General features: G+C 42.8%; 1 protein-coding gene across 1 annotated transcript in view; it reads right to left on the minus strand.

The window, feature by feature from the left end:
* PDGFRL (platelet derived growth factor receptor like) overlaps positions 1-14,977 on the minus strand; it is a 70,224-nt gene extending 55,247 nt beyond the window's left edge. The window contains exon 1 of the mRNA XM_045454826.1: positions 14,713-14,977. Coding sequence (XP_045310782.1) covers positions 14,713-14,767 — 55 coding nt within the window. The 5' untranslated portion in view covers positions 14,768-14,977. The remainder of the gene's footprint in view (positions 1-14,712) is intronic.
* Positions 14,978-19,506: the final 4,529 nt, after the last annotated feature.

Raw genomic sequence — 19,506 nt, forward strand, 5'->3', positions numbered from 1 at the left:
CTCTGCCCCTCCCCTGTTCATGCTCTGTCTCTGTCTCAAAAATAAATAAACGTTAAAAAAAATTTTTTTAAATATAAATAAATAAATAAATAAATAAATAAATAAATAAATAAAATGCTGAGAGTAGCGTCTGACCCATAGTAAGTGCTAGCTACTTGCTGTTTTGATTGTCTTGTGATAACATCTCGTGGTGATCTCCATGATAAACTTGTGATGGAAGCAAAGCAATTATTCTTCTTCCTAATTTACAGGTGAAAAAAACTGGGATCATAGATGCCAAGTAGCTCAACCCAGGTCACTAAGAAGCTAATGAAAAAACAGACCCTTGGATAAAAGGTCTAGACTCTTCTCAGTTCATGCTATTGTCTTTTGATTCACTTAAAGATTAGCATATTGTAACAGTTTCTTTTCTTCTTCCCTTTTCCCCCCTCACAAATCTCATGCATAGCACCATTGTCCAAGTGGTTTCTTTGTGTGATATGCCCCAGGCTTTGGCAAGAAGTTCCAAATCAAACAGAATGTGATGCCAAGGAGAAGGGTACAAGCTTCCTGGAATGGCTGGTTATGCTTTTCCAAGGCATACATTAGAATCCCAAAGCGAGGAGACACTGGTCAAAAGCCTGTCTCCAAAATAAATGAGTAAATGTTACAAAGCAAGAAGTAAGCAGGACAAAGGACTATAATTCTGCATCACCAACTGAGGGTTGCAATCAAACGTTTAATAAAGGTGACCTAACTATTAACCTCTCTAATTCGATAGAATAGAATTATGTTGGAGGAGTTACAAAATAAAATAAAAAAAAAATCAGTAGCAGAATCACTGACAGCTGCTCAGATGAAGACTTGATATGAACACAGTCATTAACATAAAGATCTGTAGCTGTTTACCTTTTTCTCCTCATGGACAGGTAAGGGGAAAGGTCTCACTTGAAGGTACCATGAAAATAAGCACACTAGAACTTTGCTGAGTAGCTCAGGGGTTCCCCAGCAAGTTATATAAACTGATGAAAATGTCCTACTCTAATGTTATGATTCTTCATGAAACACCCCACAAGGATACATACACCTCCCCAAGGACAAAGCTGAGGTGGGAAACCAATGATACTTGGGAGATGAAAATAGAAAGCTAAGAGCCTTTTCTTTCCTTACTCTACCCCTTCTCTTTTCGAGAACCCCACTCCAAAATACCCTCCTACCATTTCTTAAAGTAGCATTTTCTTAAAAGAGCAATTTCTAAGAACAAATGCTTCTATTCCAGGATGAGGCTCTTACTTTGTCAGCTCCTGCCCAACTGTACCAGGTAAGTGGCCACTCCAAAGTGGCTCCCACATGACCAGCCTCAACCAAAAGTATGCCATGGCAGTTGTGGTCCAGCCACAGCAGTTGTGGTCCAGCCACAGCAGGAAGGCCCATGTAGCCCATGTGGGGTGATCCTGGAATGTCTGCTTCTGGTGACCAAGAAGGATTGCACTTCTGGGCCCTAGAGGACACCATTTACATGACACCAGTTCTTCAAGACTGGGAGATGTAGTTAACCTACCTAAAACACAGAAACAAACACAGAGAGTCAGAGCATGAGGAGACAGAGGAATATGTTCCAAACAAAAGAACAGGGCAAAACCTTAGATGGAACTAAACAAAATGGGAATATAAGCAATCTATCTGATAAAGAGGTCAAAGTCCTGGTCTTAAGGTGCTCACTGGACTTGGGAAAAGAATAGCTGAACACAGTGGGCTCTTCAACAAAGAGAAAGAAAATATTAAAGAGAACCAATCAGAGATGAAGAATACAACAACTGAATAAAAAATACACTAAAGGGGATCAATGGCAGATTAGAAAATGCAGAAAAAAATGGATCAGCAATCTGGAAGACAGGGTACTGGAAATCACACACACACATGCACGCGCGCGCGCACACACACACACACACACACACAGACAAAAGATTTTTTAAAAATGAGAGTAGCTTAAGGAACCTCTAGGACAACATTAAGCGTACTAACATTTACATTATAGAGGTGCCAAAAGGCAAAGAGAGAAAAGGACAGAGCATTTATTTGAAAAATAATAACTGAAAACATTCCTAACGTGGGGAAGGAAACAGACATCCAAGTCCAAGAAGCACAGAGAGCCCTGACCAAGACGAACCCAAAGATGTCTACACAAAAACACATTAAAACTGAAAGTCAAAAATTAAAGATAAAGAGAGAATCTTAAAAGAAGCAAGAGAAAAGCAACTAGTTGTGTACAAGGGAACACCAAAAGACTATCTACTTGTTTTTGAACAGAAACTTCACAGGCTACAGCGGGGGGCGCGGTTATAATATATTCTAAGTACTGCAGGAAAAAAACCCAACAATCTATACTCTAACCTGCAAGATTATGACTCAAAGTTGAAAAAGAGGTAAAGACTTTCCCAGACAAACAAGAGTTCAAAGAGTTCATCACCTCTAAACTGACTTTACAGGAAATGTTAAAGGGACCTCCTTAAGATGAAAAGGCCATAACTGGAAGAAAATTATGAAAGAAAAAATCTCACTGGGAAAAAGCAAACGTACAGTGAAAGGGATGGATACACTGCTTACGAAGCCAGTGAGAAGGTTAAAGACAAAGGTAGTGGGGCGCCTGGGTAGCTCATTTGGTTAAGTGTGTAACACTTGATTTCGGTTTCAGTCATGAGCTCACGGTTGTGAGACTGAGCCCCATGTTGGGCTCCATGCTGAGTGTGAAACCTGCTTAAGATTCTCTCCCTCCCTCCCTCTCTGCCCCTCCCCCCCACTCTCTCTCTCTCAAAAGACAGAAGTAGTAAAATCAACTATATTTACAATAATTACTTAAAGGATGCACACAAAAAAATAATGTAATATGACATCACGTACATAAAACATGGGGAAGATAAAAATGTAGTGCAGTGCTTTTAGCATGTGTTGCTATAAACATAGGGTGGTATATATATATATATATCATGGTAACCAGAAACTGAAAACATGTAATAATTATACTAAAAAAACCCCCCAGATTTCTGAACATAGAACTAAAGAAAGTCATCACAAGGGAAAAGGGCAAAGGAAGACAGGAACAGAGAGAACTATAATGTTTATTTATCTTGAGAGAGAGAGCGTGTGAGCAAGTGGGGGAGGGGCAGACAGAGAGAGAGAGAGAGAGAGAGAGAGAGAGAGAGAGAGAGAATCCCAATCAGGCTCTGTTCTCTCAGCACAGAGCCCAGCATGGGACTTAAACTCAAGAACCGGGAGATCATGACCTGAGCCGAAACCAAGAGTCAGACGCCGAACCGACTGAGCCACTCAGGCACTCCAGGAACAGAGAAAGCTATAAAAGTGACCAGAACACAATGAACAAAATGGCAATAAGCACGTATCTGTCAATAATCACTTTAATGTTGATAAATGCTCCAATTAAAACACATAGGGTAAGTGAATACACAAAAAATAAGCAAGACCCATCTCTATGCTGACTGTAAGAGATTCAGTTCAGAGCTAAAGACACAAACAGACTGAAAGTCAGGGATGGAAAATGATTATCCATGCTAATGGAAATTTTTAAAAAAGGAAAGAAAAAGAAGGAAAAAAAAGAAAAGAAAAGGAAAAAAAATCTGGGGTAGCAAAACTTCTATCAGACAAAAGAGACTTTAAAACAAAAACTGTAAAAAGAGACAAAGAAGCATATTCTATAATGATAAAAGCATCAGTCCAGCTGGAGGATATAGAAATTGTAAAGATCCATGCACCCAACATGGAGGCACTAAATACAAAAGCAAATTTTAACAGACCTCGAGGGAGAATTTTGCAGTAATACAGTGAGAGTAGGGGACTAACATGCCCACTTGTTATCAATGGATAGACCATCCACACAGAAAACCGAAAGGAAACTGACTGTAAGCAATACATTAGACAGACAGGCTTCACAGATATATTCAGAACATTCCATCCCCAAACAACAGAATACACATTCTTTACGAGGGCGCATGGAACATTCACCAGGACAGATCACATGTTAGACCACAAAACAAGTCTCAGTGAATTTAGGAAGAATGAAATCATACCAAACATTGTTTCTGACCACAACAGTATGACACTAGAAATCAATTATGATGGGAAAAAAAGCTAGAAAAAACCCAACCATATGGAGGCGAAACAAAATGCTACTAAACAACTGATTAGTTGAAAAAGAAATCAAAGAAATCAAAAATACCTGGAGACAAATGAAAATCAAAGCGTAATGTTCCAAAATCTATGGGATGCAGCAAAAACAGTTCTAAGAGGAAGTTTATAGAGATGTAGATCTAACTCAAGAAACAAGAGAAGCTTCAAATCTAACCTTATACCTAAAGGAGTTGTGGGGGGGCAGGGGGTTAGAGGGGGGAAGGCCCAAAGTTAGCAGAAGGGAGGAAATCATAAAGACCACAGTAGAAATAAATGAAATCGATACTTTAAAAAAAATACAAAAGATCAATGAAACTAAAAGCTGGTTCTTTGAAAAGGGAAAGAAAATTGAACAAACCTTCAGCCAGACAAATAAAAAAAAAGAGGTTCAAATAAAGAAAATGAGAATGAAAGAGAAGTTACAACTGACACCACACATATACAGTCGTAAGAGACTACTATGAGAAATGACAAATTGTACTACCTAGAAGAAACGGATACATTTCTAGAAACATAAAGTCTTCTAAAATTGAATCAGGAAGAAATAGAAAATCTGAACAGACTAATTACTGGTAATTACATTGAATCAGTAATCAAAAAATCCCAACAAACAAAGTCCAGAACCAGATGGCTTCACTGGTAAATTCTACCAAAAATTTAAAGAAGACGTAATACCTAACTTTCATAAACTATTCCAAAATATTTAAGAAGGAATGCTTCCAAATTCATTCTATGAGGTAACTATTACCCTGATACCAAAACCAGACAAAGATGTATGAAAAAAGAAAATTAAAGGCTAATATCCCTCATGAACATGGTTGTAAAAATCCTCAACAAAATAAGAGCAAACCACATTCAACAATACATTAAAAGGATTATACACAATGATCCAGTAGGATTTATTCCAGGGAATCAAGGATGTGTCAATATCTGCAAATCAATCAACATGATGCACCACATTAACAAAATGAAGGATAAAAAACCATATGATCATCTCAATGGATGCAGATAAACATTTGACAAAATTCAACATCTGTTCATGACAAAAACTCTCAATAAAATAGGTATAGAAGAAACATACCTCAACATAATAAATCCCATACATGAAAAACCCACGGCTAACATCATACTCAGTGGTGAAAAGCTGCAAGCTTTTCTTCTAAGAGCAGGAACACAACTGGGGTACTATTCTCACCATTTTTATTCAAACCATTACAGGGAGCTCTAGCCACAGCAATCAGATATGAAAAATGAATAAAAGTTATCCAAATTCGTAAGGAAGAAGTAAAATCGTCCTTATTTATAGATGACATGATATTATATATATAGAAAATCCTAAACACTCCACCAAAAAACTACTAGAATTGATAAATGAATTGAATAATGTTGCAGGATACAATGTTAATATACAGAAATCTGTTGTGTGTCTATAACACTAATAATAAACTAACTGAAAGTAATTCAGACAACAGTGTCATGTATCATTGCTTCAACAAGAATAAAATACCTAGCACTAAATTTAACCAGGAAAATGAAAGACTTGCTCTGAAAACTGTAAGACATTGATGAAAGAAAATGAAAACGACACCAAAATATGGAAAGATATACCATGTTCATAATTACAAAAATTAATATTAAAATGTACATACTATCCAAAGGGATTTACGGATTCAATCTACCCCTATCAAAATATGAGTGGCATTTTTCACAGAACTAGAACAAACAATCTTAAAATTTGTATGGAACCACAAAAGACCCTAGATAGCCAAAGAAATCTTGAGAAAGAAAAACAAAGCATTAGATATCATGCTCCCAGATTTCAAATTGTACTACAAAGCTACAGTAATCAAAATAGTGTGGTACAAAAACAGACACACAGATCATTGGAACAGAATAGAGAATCCAGCAATAAACCTACCCTTATATGGTCAATTAATCTATGACAAAGGGACTAAGGATACACAATGGGGAGAAGACTATCTCTTCAATAAATGCTGCTGGGAAAACCAGAGAGCTACATGAAAAGAATAAAACTGGACCACTGTCTCACACCATATACAAAAATCAAATCAATATATAAATCACTACATAAAATCAAAATGGATGAAAGGCTTAAATGTGAGGCTTGAAACCATAAAACTCATAAAAGAAAACATAGGCAGTAAATTCGTAAACATCAGTCTTAGCAATATTTTTTTGGATCTGTCTCTATAAGGCAAAGCCAACAAAAGCAAAAATAAACAACTGAGCATATCAAACCAAAAAGGTTTGCACAGCAAAGGGAACCATCAACCAAAGGAAAAGTCAACCTGCTGAATAAGAGAAGATATTTGCAAATGATATATCTGATAAGGGATTAATATCCAAAATATATAAAGAAGTCATACAACTCAACACCAAAAAAAGAAGTCTGATTTAAAAATGGGCAGAGGACCTGAAGAGACATTTTTCCAAAGATGACATACAGATCACCAAAAGACACATGAGAAGGTGTTCAATATCACTAAACATCAGGTTAATGCCAGTCAAAACCACAATGAGATAATACCTCACACCTGTCAGAATAGCTAAAATCAACAACACAAGAAAGAACGGGTATTGGAGAGGATGTGGAGAAAAAGGAACCCTCATGGATTGTGGGGAATAAGCTTAGGAATACCTTGAGTTTGCACTGATGGGTTAACAAGGCATAAAAAATTAGAAAGTCATAGGATGTACACACCCAAGTTTGGGTAAACAACATTAGGTAAATAAGATTAGGTAAACAGGGCAAAGGCCTCCAGTACAGGAAAAAGGTGTAGGAATAGGGAATCTCAGAATGAAGACATCCAAGATGAGGCAAACAAGATTAGGTATTCAGGGTGGAAATGCCCTCCAACTTAGTACAATAGTAGAAAGCTGATTTCACAGGAAGGATGGACCAAAATAGGTAAACACGGCTATAGACCACAGCAGGGCGAAGTTGCCCAGAGTGGAGCTAATTAGCAAAAGAAAGATACCTTGCTGACCCTGAGACAACATGCGCTGTCTTTCTTGTCCCCCTAGTCCAGTTTAGGTAAACAGAGGTGGCTCCTCATGTGTGATGTAAACAACCTTCCTCCCAGCTCTACGATTCTGTTTTGTATTGACCCAAACCCCTAACACCACATATCTCCAAAACCCCCTTTTCTCCACTCCATGAGTTAATGTTCCCTGTTTCATTGTCTCTCTGTGCATGCCCATCATACTTGTAAGCCTTCGATCCTAATAAAAAAGGAGCAAGCACCCTTATACTCTTGTCTCCTCCCAGACATTAGCCTCTCTCGCATTTTCAGTCCTGTGTGCTGCTCTCTTGATGGACAAGAGAGAACTTCAGACCCAGAGTCTAGGACAGTGGATTACTGATGGAAATGTAAATTTGTGCAGCCACTATTGAAAACAGTATGAAGTTTCCTCAAAATATTAAAAATAGAGGGCACCTGGGTGGCTCAGTCAGTTAACCTATTGGCTCTTGGTCTCAGCTCAGGTCATGATCTCACATTTCATGAGTTCAAGCCCCACATCAGGCTCTCTGCTGACACCATGGAGCCTGATTGAGATTCTCTCTCCCCTTCTCTCTGCCCCTCCCATGCTCACTTTCTCTCTCTCTCTCTCTCTCTCTCTCTCTCTCAAAATAAATAAATTAATTTAAAAAACTGTTTTATTTTTTATTTTTTATTATTTTTAATATGAAATTTATTGTCAAATTGGTTTCCATACAACACCCAGTGCTCATCCCAACAGCTGCCTTCCTCAATGCCCATCACCCACTTTCCCCTCCCTCCCACCCCCCCCATCAACCTTCAGTTTATTCTGTTTTTTAAGAGTCTCTTATAGTTTACCTCCCTCCCTCTCTAACTTTTTTTCCCCTCCTCCATGGTCTTCTGTTAAGTTTCTCAGGATCCACATAAGAGTGAAAACATATGGTATCTGTCTTTCTCTGTATGTATTATTTCACTTAGCCTAACACTCTCCAGTTCCATCCACGTTGCTACAAAAGGCCATATTTCATTCTTTCTCATTGCCAAGTAGTATTACATTATGCATATAAACCACAATTTCTTTATCCATTCATCAGTTTATGGACATTTAGGTTCTTTCCATAATTTGGCTATTGTTGAGAGTGCTGCTATAAACATTGGGGTATACGTACCCCTATGTAACACACTCCTGTATCCCTTGGGTAAATTCCTAGCAGTGCTATTACTGGGTCATAGGGTAGATCTATTTTTAATTTTTTGAGGAACCTCCACACTGTTTTCCAGAATGGCTGCACCAGTTTTCATTCCCACCAACAGTGCAAGAAGGTTCTCGTTTCTCCACATCCTCTCCAGCACCTATAGTCTCCTGATCTGTTCATTTTAGCCACTCTGACTGGTGCAAGGTGATATCTGAGTGTGGTTTTGATTTATATTTCCCTGATGAGGAGTGATGTTGAGCATCTTTTCATGTGCCTGTTGGCCATCTGGATGTCTTCTTTAGAGAAGTGTCTATTCATGTTTTCTGCCTATTTCTTCACTGGATTGTTTTTCGGGTGTGGAGTTTGGTGAGTTCTTTATAGATTTTGGATACTAGCCCTTTGTCTGATATGTCATTTGCAAATATCTTTTCCCATTCTGTTGGTTGCGTTTTAGTTTTGCTGATTGTTTCCTTTGCATTGCAGAAGTTTTTATCTTCATGAGGTCCCAATAGAAAGCTTATGAAGGAAATTGAAGAAGATACATAGAAATGGAAAAACATTCCGTGCTCATGGATTGGAAGAATAAATATTGTTAAAATGTCAATACTAACCAAAGCAATCTACACATTCAATGCAATCCCAATCAAAATTGCACCAGCATTCTTCTCAAAGCTAGAACAAGCAATCCTAAAATTTGTATGGAACCACAAAAGACCCTGAATAGCCAAAGTAATATTGAAGAAGAAGACCAAAGCAGGAGGCATCACAACCCCAGACTTTAGCCTCTACTACAAAGCTGTAATCATCAAGACAGCATGGTATTGGCACAAAAACAAACACATAGACCAATGGAATAGAAGAGAGACTCCAGAATTGAGCCCACAAAAGTATGGCCAACTAATCTTTGACAAAGCAAGAAAGAATATCCAATGGAAAAAAGACAGTCTCTTTAACAAATGGTGCTGGGAGACTGGACAGCAACATGCAGAATAATGAAACTAGACCACTTTCTTACAACATTCACAAAAATAAACTCAAAATGGATAAAGCACCTGAATGTGAGACATGAAACCATCAAAACCCTAGAGGAGAAATCAGGAAAAAACCCCTTTGACCTTAGTCACAGCAATTTCTTACTTGGCACATCTCCAAAGGCAAGGGAATTAAAAGCACAAAATTGTTTTAAAGAAACAGAAATATCACATAATACAGCAACTCCACTTCTGGGTATTTATCTGAAGAAAATTAAAACACTAATTATAAAATATACATACACTTCTACATCCATTGCAGCATTATTTATAATAACCGAGCTATGAAAACAACCTAAATGTCCTTTGGTAGATGAGTGGATAAAGATGTGCCATGTATCAGTAGAATGGTACTCAGCCACAAAAAAATGAAATTATGCCACTGTGACAACATGGATGGACCTTGAGGGTATTATGCTAAGTGAAATAAGTCAGAGTTAGACAAATACTGTATGATTTCACTTATATATGGAATCTAGAAAACAAATAAACAAACAAAAGAGAAGCAGATTCATAGATACAGGGAAACAGCCTACAGCTTACCAGAGTGGGGGAAACAGGTAAAATAGGTGAAGGGAATATGTGGTAGAAATTTCCGGTAGTAAAATAAGTAAGTCACAGGTATTTAAAGTACAGCATAGAGAATATAGTCAATAATATGTAATGACTTTGTAAGGTGACAGAGGGTAACTACAGTTATGGCGGTGGGCATTTCATAATGGATATAAATGTTGAATCACTATGTTGTACACATGCAATTAATGGAATACTGTCTGTTAATTATACTTCAATAATAATACCAAAAAGACCTTACTTTGAAATATTAGAATATCCATTAGAATAGGGTTGATTGCTCTCTTTTAATTTTGCTTTGAAATATAATTGACATGTAATGTTAGTTTCAGGTGTACAACATAATGACTCGATATTGGTATGTATTGCAAAATGATCACTCTCTTCTTGAAGCACTCAGTTTGCCTGGCTCCTAAAACAGGGCGCTGAATTGCTTTTGTTTTCTTTGTTTTTTTGTACGGCACTGACAACTTCTCAGTCTGTTTGGCGGCCCTTCCTCATCTTCTTTTCCTGCCTGACCTGGGTCCCAAGGGCTTAATCCTTGCAGTTCATCTCAATCGTTTATGACATTCAATTTCTAAGTGGCCTCACACAGCCTCCTGGGTCCTAGCAGCATTTATATGCTGAGAGCTGCCTTGTCCCATCCTGACTTTGCCTCTACACTCCAGATCTGAATAGTCTGTCGCTGACTCAGCACCGCCACTTGGAAAGCTAGGAGGCATCTCAAATTGAACGTGTTCAAACTGACCTCTGGATGCCTCTTCAGTCTGGCTCCTTCCCTGGTGTCCCTTTACCAGTATATGACAACTCTATTCACCCAGTTGCTCAGGATAAAAACCTCAGAGTCACACACGGTTGTTGTCTTTTTCTCCTAGGCCACATCAAATCCAGCAGCAAATCCTCTCAGCTTAATAGAACTCGAGCCCAGTAGGGAGAAGCACCTACATCCACTGCGGCCATGCTGGACCAAGCCACTTTGCACGTAGACTACTAAAACTGCTCTCTATGTAGGCTCCCAGCTTCTACCCTAGCCCTCCTACCTTTGAAAACATCTGTTGGATCATGGGCACTACTCTAGTCAAGACCCTCCAATGACCTCCATCTTAGATAAAGCCGTAAGCCTTCCTGTTCCTATTTATTAGCTTTTGCCATTTCCTGTCTCCTCCCTAACGGTCCTTTGGCCACACTGACCACTGGGACACCTGGAAGCCGCTCTGCCCCGTGCCCTTGGCCCTTGCAGCTCTTCTTTTGGACACCTGCAGCATGGACTTCCTCTCTCCAGAAAGGCCTCTGACTCTACTGTCCAAACCATGCTCTGACTCCCCTCCATGGTCCTTGCATCCTCTCACCCCATGCTGCGTGTTAAATGTGCCCCGCAAAAAGGCACACTGAAGTCGTAACCCCTTGTACCAATGAGCGTGACCTTATTTGGAAATAGGATCTTGGCAGTGGTAACCAAGTTGAGATGAGGTGATTAGGGTGGGCTCCGATCCAATATGCTGGTGTCCTTATAAGAAGAGACACACACAGAAAAATGCCATGTGAAGTCAAAGACACACAGGAGACCAGGTGACCACAGAGGCAGCAACTGGGGTGACGCAGGTGCAAGCCTGGGGGCACCAGGGATAGACAGCTACCAGCAAAAGCCGGGAAGAGGCAGGGAGACCAGAGTTGCAGAGACAGAAGTTTCCTGAGGACAGAACTGGGCAGGAGAAACTTCTGTTGCCCTAAGCCACACCACCTGGCTTGTGGTATTTTGTCACAGCAGCCCTAGGAGACTAATACGTCCTGATTATTGATTCTTTGTGCCGCTTATCACTTCCTGAAATTTTATCTTTTCTTGTTTACCCACTTTCGGTCCTTCCATTAGATTATGGGCACCACAAAGGAAGGGGCCGTACAACCTTGTCTGGAGAAAGCCATCAACCCTCAGGACTCGCCACTGGGCTGGCACACTGCCCCACCTCCCCATTGCCATCAAACTTCTCTCTTTTTTGGCTCTAAGGATCAGAGATTATTTTGTAGGCCCAACAGATGAGCCAACACCCTGCATGCTTAGAAACATTATGTAATCTCATAGGTGATGAGAATGTTTACAATTCTTTTTTCATTATATGGATTTGTGAACTAATATTTACACTCCTTTTCCCAGGAATACATTGAGACATAAAAATGGTACAGAGTCCTGGTTGAAGAATCACCAGCAGTGTCTCCCTCCTGACCTCCTTAGACATATGGCTACGTTGCCCTCACATCATAACAAATCTCTGCAGGCCTCCCAGACAGAGAACCTTTTCATAGGACACAGAATAAACCCACGTTAGACCAAAGATCACACTAGCATTGACCAAAGGTCTGGGGTAAATTCAACAAAACAGTGACAAATCCATTTTTATGGATTTGCTCTTGGCCTTGGATAAAAAAATATTTATGTAAACAATGAAAAGCTGGCTAAGCGCTTGCGATTTTATACTTTATATAAAAATAGCACCATATGGGGCGCCTGGGTGGCTCAGTCGGTTAGGCGTCCAACTCTTGGTTTCCGCTCAGGTTATGATCTCACAGTTTATGAATTTGAGACTTGCATCGGGCTCCAAGCTGACAGTGTGGAGCCTGCTTGGAATTCTCTCTCTCTCCCTTCTCTCTGCCCCCTCCCCGACTTGCTCTCTCTGCCTCTCTCAAAATAAAGAAATAAACTTAAAAATAAATAAAACATGGCACCATATGAAGACACACAGTCGGATTCTGTATCTCCCTCTCTCTCTGTCCCTCCCCTGCTCATGCTGTCTCTGTCTCTCTCAAAAATAAATAAACACTTAAAAAAAAAAACCTTAAAAAAAAAGATCTTTCCTAGAAGTGATAGGAAAAGCAAAAGGCAGTGAGGTAAGCTGTATCACAGGCCTCATGTCCGCAGCGCGTGCTTTGGGATGGCCCAGGATGCAGCAGATCCCAACCCACCCATGAGAGATTGTCCCTGGAAGGGTTTCTGTATGTGCCTCTCTCACTGGCCTGTTCCTGGCCCAGCCAGCCCCATGATAACTCAAAACAGGGGAAAAGAAAAAAACATTCTTAATAGGTTTAGGAAAACGGTTACATAATTTAGTGAAGCAGATTTACTTTTCTAATTATGTATTTAATATTGTATTGACAACCAGTATATCCTTTGAAAAACAAAGCTGCAGTACTATGACACCTGAAACGTGTCCATTATTTTCTATGAAATATTCAGTTTGTGCTCAACTCTCCCTGTCTCATAAATGTTTATTGAATCACATTTGACTTAAACAGATGCTAATTGATTCAGGCAGATGCTTGCAATCATTCTCCTGGTCTGCACACATACTGGCTGGGAGCGGTCAGGGAGGGAGTGGCGGGCAGGGGGGCTGCCTCCTGGGCCCCAGAGGCGGGCATCTTGGGTGAACTGTACAACCATGTGAGCGGGCTGTTTGAAGTTATTTTGTCTGGCTCTCTACTGCCCTATTCCAAAAACAACACCAGATTCTGCATCTCTGTCACTTCAGCAACCACATAGAGGGACCTGCCAGGGGCATTTTAATAGTGCATTTTAGAACATGAACCCATGCCGGCTCCTCCCCGGGCAAAGCGGGCAGGTTGCTCCTGGAGCGGAAGCACTTGCAGACTCTGTATCCGGCGAGTCTCTAGGCCAGAGGGTCCTCTCCTCAGCTGCCAGCCCCACAACCATGTTGGACTTTGCAAACCAGAATTTTGGAGGGCGGGGGGCGGGGGGGCGGGAAATGCTTCTAGTTTCACAGGCAATAAAGGAACTGGTCAGGACGGAGTAGTGGTTAAGACGTGAGCCAGGTTGAGATAGCGCCAGAGTGAGATTGCATAACAGCAAAAGCTGCTTTCAAGCAAAACTAAGCAAAACTCGGGGCTTGTAGCTGAGGAATTCCAAAGGTGCCAGGATACCAGGATGGGCTCAGGTGCCAAATGTACCGTATAGATAAATAACACTATTTGAGTAAATAATGGAGCCAGCCAAACAAATGCTAAAGTCATATATCTATCTATATCTATATCTATATCTATATCTATATCTATATCTATATCTATATCTATAGATATATAGATATAAGAAGAAGAACAACACCACACACACACACACACACACACACACACACACACACACACACCACACACACACACACACACACTGACCCTGTGGTTGTGAATCTAAACAACAGGGTGGGCCCAGATAGGCGCACACGAATATCCGGTCTAAGCCATAGGTAGATCTTGCAGGATTCAAGCCCGTAGTGGTGTAGGAAACAAATCCAGGACTTGGGCTGGGAGGAGGAGGACACTTCAAAGTTTGGCAAAGAATCAGCAAATGCCTTGCTGAGGTGGCCCGCGCCCTCGGAAGCCGAGACCCTGGGTGAACGCGTGCGCGGAGGTGGGAGCGATCCAATGCTCCCGCGCCACCTCCCAGAACGACACGTTGACACTGGGGGCTGGACCAGACGCTGGCAGGGGATGCTCGGTTCGCCCTCCCAGAGCCTTCCGAGAGCGCTGGGCGGTCCTGGTGGGGATCTGAAGGGCTGGGGTAGTTACCACTATCCCAGGGGAGCGCAGGGGAGGTGGAAAGAGGGAGGTAAAATAGGGCAGGTGTCCCGGGGCAGAGCCAAGGCTGAGCCTCGGAAGGTCAGAAGTTCTAGAAAGAGCTGGCTGGAGGAGAGTGGGCCGAGGGAGGATATGGGTTGGGGGTCCCCGCCCAGGGTCACTCACCATCCTCTAGCGCTTCGTGCACGAGCAGAAGACCAAGCAGCAGCCAAACCTTCATCTTCAGGGCAAGGGACGCGGGGAGAGGTGCCGGGACGGCGGTCGGAGGAGCACCCGACAGAACAGGGCTAGGGCAGGGGCGCAGGGGGAGGCGGCTGGCGAGGGGCGTGTCGGGGCGGGCGTCTGGGACGCCACAGCTGGAGGATTCGGTTTCCTGAGGTGGAACCCAGTTTGGGGGAGAAGTTTGGTTTTTTTCCTCTTAATTCTGTGTAATGTGACCTCTCCTGCCCCCTGGCGGAGCAGTGGAGAGAGGCGCTTTCTCGTGCGCTGAGAGCAAGGGCTAAGGGCCAGCTGTCAATTACCAAAACCTTAACTGGAATTTCTCCACCTGGGCTTTTGACCAAGTTTACCAACTTCAACAAGGCCCAGTGTGATCCTGCAGGTACGGATGGGGTCACATTGAACCATAATTGTCCAAACGTCACCATCACTCTCTCTACCTGCTCAGGCAGAGCCTTAATGCTCTGTCAAAAGTGCTCTCTAAATGCTTCTGTTTATTGCCAGGTCTCCACTTGCGCTAACAAGAGCATTACCCTCAGCTTTTTTTGCTGTTCCTCTGTGGCCAGAGATGGGCTCTGCACCTAGCCCTGTTTCAGCTGGCTATCGGCTTCTCCCCTGCAGTTGAGATGTTAGAACCCCATTTGGGGCTCCCAAATGGGGAAGCTGGCCTTCCATCAAAGGGAGCCACAGCAGGCCAGCTCCTTCCTTAATATCCCAGCAGAGATTGTGGCGAAATGACCGCATCCTTTTATTCACAAGTCCCGTTGCACAACACTCAGGTGTCCAGGATAGACTGTGCCAGAAAACAGCTCTAAGTAACAGCATCAGCACCCCTGGCCCCCCAACACATACATACACGTCTTTCCCTCTGAGTCAAAATCAGCACTCTGGGCTTCTTTTAAATGTAGTATCTATATTCTCCTAAAAGGCTCCTTAGTTCTAGCAAATTCTTCCCTAGCCCTTTTAGGTTAGGAAACCCAGAGAGGTTAAATGGTGCTCCATGGACCCTTCTGTATGCTCATTATGAAGCATGCTGAGGAGGTGACTAAAATGAAAAGGAAAAAGTATTGGGGCACCTGGGTGGCTCAGTCAGTTAAGTGTCCAACTTCGGCTCAGGGCATGATCTCACAGTTCGTGGGTTCGAGCCTCGTGTCCCACTCTGTGCAGACAGCTCGGAGCCTGGAGCCTGCTTCGGATTCTGTCTCCCTCTCTCTGCCTCTCCCTTGCTTGTGCTCTCTCTCTCTCTCTTTCTCTCAAAAATAAACAAACTTTAAAAAGAAAGGAAAAAATATTGCAAACCAAAATATAATTCAATGCTAAATGGTGTAATAGATACTATTAATAGTGGGGAAGTTCAGAGGAGTGGGAAATCCCAGGGGTAGGGCTTGAGTTTGGAGACCACAGGAGGGAGGGGAGGGGGCAGGAGTGCATCGGCTCTGATTCCTTGGCCAGTGCTCAGGAGAGCACGGGCCAAGGCACAAAGCATAGACCTGGCCCGGTAGTGTGGGCTGGCCAGGCTGGAAGGGTAGCTTGGCTGAAGGAGTAGAGTGGAAAGGAGACTGAAGCAAGAGTCTGGGGTGCGGAAGGTGGGCTGTGGTGGGGTGGAGGATATGGGCGTTCATATGCCCCTCTGCAGAGAGGGTCATCGGTTACGAGCTTATAGATTCATATGATGAAAGCCGCTCGCAGGTGCAGGCGAGGTGAGGAACAGGTTTTCCCCAGGGGAGGAGCAGGGTCTGGGCTTCCAGCCCACTTTGTTCAAACAGTGCTATTAAAGTGAGCTTGATTCAAAATAGCAGGAAGGGGACTTCTCCAACACTCAAGGGAAAAAAGTTTAGCACAAACTAGTGCTTATCAGCCACTTCACGCCTGGGGACCCAAGAATTCCATCTGCCATCACCTGCTTCCCTTGGTGCCACTCTGGTGCCAGCTTTGCTATTCCCTGAGTGCAGTGGAGAGAACGGTTTCCTGGGAATACGGGAGACCAAGGTTCGGGGCCTGACATTGCCACTAGCTCTCAACTCCTCCCTCAACTCCCTTGACCTCTCTCGAGTGGGGCGCTCTCCTTGGTAGAGGGAGGGGGCTGGATGATTATTTCAGTATGTGTTTACTATGTGTTTCTTGTTGTGAAGGTAGAGACATCCTTGCTGGTTTTATGGAGTGGACACTAGTCTGAAGGCAAGCATCCCAACTGCCCTAACGGGAGGTGTCTCATTCTGGGGAGCACTCAGGAGTAGACCGAGTCTGCCTGGGCTGCCTGCACTGGGGTCTTCTTTCATCTTGACTCCATGAGGTTGACAACTTCGCTCTTGCCCTGTGTTGGAGCCTGGGTTCCGTCTACAGCTCCCCTCCCCCACTCCACACACTCAACCAGACCCTGCCTGGTCTACCTGTTGACTGCCTCAAGGCCACCCCTCTTTACACATCATCCCTCGCCTCACTGTCCTGGCCACATCCACCTAGTTGGTCTCCCTGCCCCTCTGTCTTGCGCCCCAATCCATCCTTTCCTCAGCGATCACGTCTATCTGTGAATAATACTCTAAAAATCTAACCCAACTGAAACCTTTCAAAGGCCCTCCAACAAGGCTGAGACTCCCAAGTTCACGGCCCTGCTGGCCTCTCCAGCTGTTTCACTTGGTGCCACTCCCTGTCCCGCCCTCCAAACTAACAGCACACTGCCCTTGCCCACCCCTCAGCCATCATGACGGTCCACTGCTCCCGTGGCTCCCTCTGCCCCAAATACCCCTTCCCCTGTTTTACCACCTGCCCAGCATCTCACCACACCCCAATCCCTGGCCTCACTTCCCCTCTAAGACTTGGTTCAGACCTTGCCTTCTCCCAGCTGGTCCGAGCACTTCTCTGGCAATAAAAGCTTCCATCATAGCACTGAGAACAAAAGGCAGATGTTAGCTGTGAATCTGGTTACGCTTCTTTCTCCTGCGCTATTCTATGAGTTCAAGGGCAGGAAGTGCGTCTTGCTAAATGTTGTATCCCACCACCAGGTTCTGGAAAATAATGATTATTTGTTAGGAACTTTCTGTGTTCCAGGCAGTGTGTTTCTCATTGATCTAATCAACAAGCCTATAAGGTAGGCTGTGCGGTCAGTATCATCCCCGTTTTATGGATGAGGGTGCCCGAAGTTAAACTTGTAGCTGAGTTATAATCCAGGCTTTGTCTGACTCCCAAATCTGTGGGTCTAACCCCTCACTCTATTGGTTAAAATGAGCTGTTGAAATCGGTATGAATAAAAGCTGTCAAACAGGGGCCTTCCTGACCTGTAAACTGGAGACACCACTAAGTTGTCCGTCTTAAGCAACTGAGACTGGAGGCAAATGTTGTGCAAGATGGCAAGGCAACCAGCTGAACAGAATTGCACAGAGACAGAAAACCCACACTCTTCTCATTTGCAGGAGGCTGAAGAGTGGCTGGCCGCCGTTAAAGCAGCCATCAGAAGACAAAGCTAAAATGTTAATGAACTGTTACAAAGCCAAACGTAGAGGGGAATGAAAGCTGAGGGTCCCCAGGAGCCTCAGACGCGAGGAAAGTCTAGAATCACGCAGGAGCTCTTCCCATCAGCCTCTGCCGGCTGTTCACGATGAAAAGAGACAAAATGGCACCACATGGGAAGAAGATTGGCTTTAATGAAGAGCTGCACTCAGCTGCTCCACCTGTGTTTTCTTTTATTTCAAGACCTTTTTTTTTTTTCAAAATTACTCAATTAACCCACTTAAAAATATTTTAAACATCCACAGAATTATATAGACCAGAAAACGATAAGAAACATTAAAAACACCTGTTCACGTCCCCTCCCCTTCCTACTGGCTATAAAATACTGCCTAGGAAAGATGCACGAGAGCTTACTTGTTCTGTTGATAGCTAGTTCGGTTGTTTCAAACACTGTCTTACAAAAAATACTGCCGTAACTATTGTGATCCAAATATCCTGATGCTCATGAATATTCTATAAGATAGATACTTAGATATTAAGTTATTTAGCCAAAGGTCATGATATTTAACACTTTTGGTGAACCCTGCCAATTCAAAAAACTCTCTCTATTTACAACCAATTCCACTTTCCTTGGGAGCACCACCCTCACCAGGACTGCATACAGTCATGCTATTCAATTTTTACAGCCTGTGGGTGGGGGAGGGGAGTCTCATTATGCTCTTTTTTTTTTTTTTAATTTTTTTAATGTTTATTTATTTTTGAGACAGAGGGAGACAGAACATGAGTTGGGGAGGGGCATAGAGAGAGGGAGACACAGAATCTGAAACAGGCTCCAGGCTCTGACCTGTCAGCACGGAGCCTGATGCAGGGCTCGAACCCACGAACCATGAGATCATGACCTGAGCTGAAGTCGGACGCTTAACCGACTGAGCCACCCAGGCACCCCTGCTCTTTTTTTTTCTTTTTTTTAAGTTTTATTTACTTGAGAGACAAAGGAAGCCAGCAGGGGAGGGGCATAGAAAGAGAGGGAGAGAGAGAATCCCAAGCAGGCTCCGCACTGTCAGCTCGGAGCCCAGTGAGGTGCTCGAACTCACAAACTGTGAGATCATGACCTGAACTGAAATCAGGAGTCTGGCGCTTAACCCACTGAGCCACCCAGGTGCCCTTCACCATATATGCTCTTTTAATTCCCATTCCTTTTGTTACTATCAAGAATGAGCGTGTTACCGTGTTTTTATTTGCCAATTTTTGAAAATTGAGTTATTTTTATTACCGTCTTACCATAGTAGGATC

Source organism: Leopardus geoffroyi, chromosome B1 (assembly GCF_018350155.1).
Source record: "Leopardus geoffroyi isolate Oge1 chromosome B1, O.geoffroyi_Oge1_pat1.0, whole genome shotgun sequence".
Taxonomy (NCBI): domain Eukaryota; kingdom Metazoa; phylum Chordata; class Mammalia; order Carnivora; family Felidae; genus Leopardus; species Leopardus geoffroyi.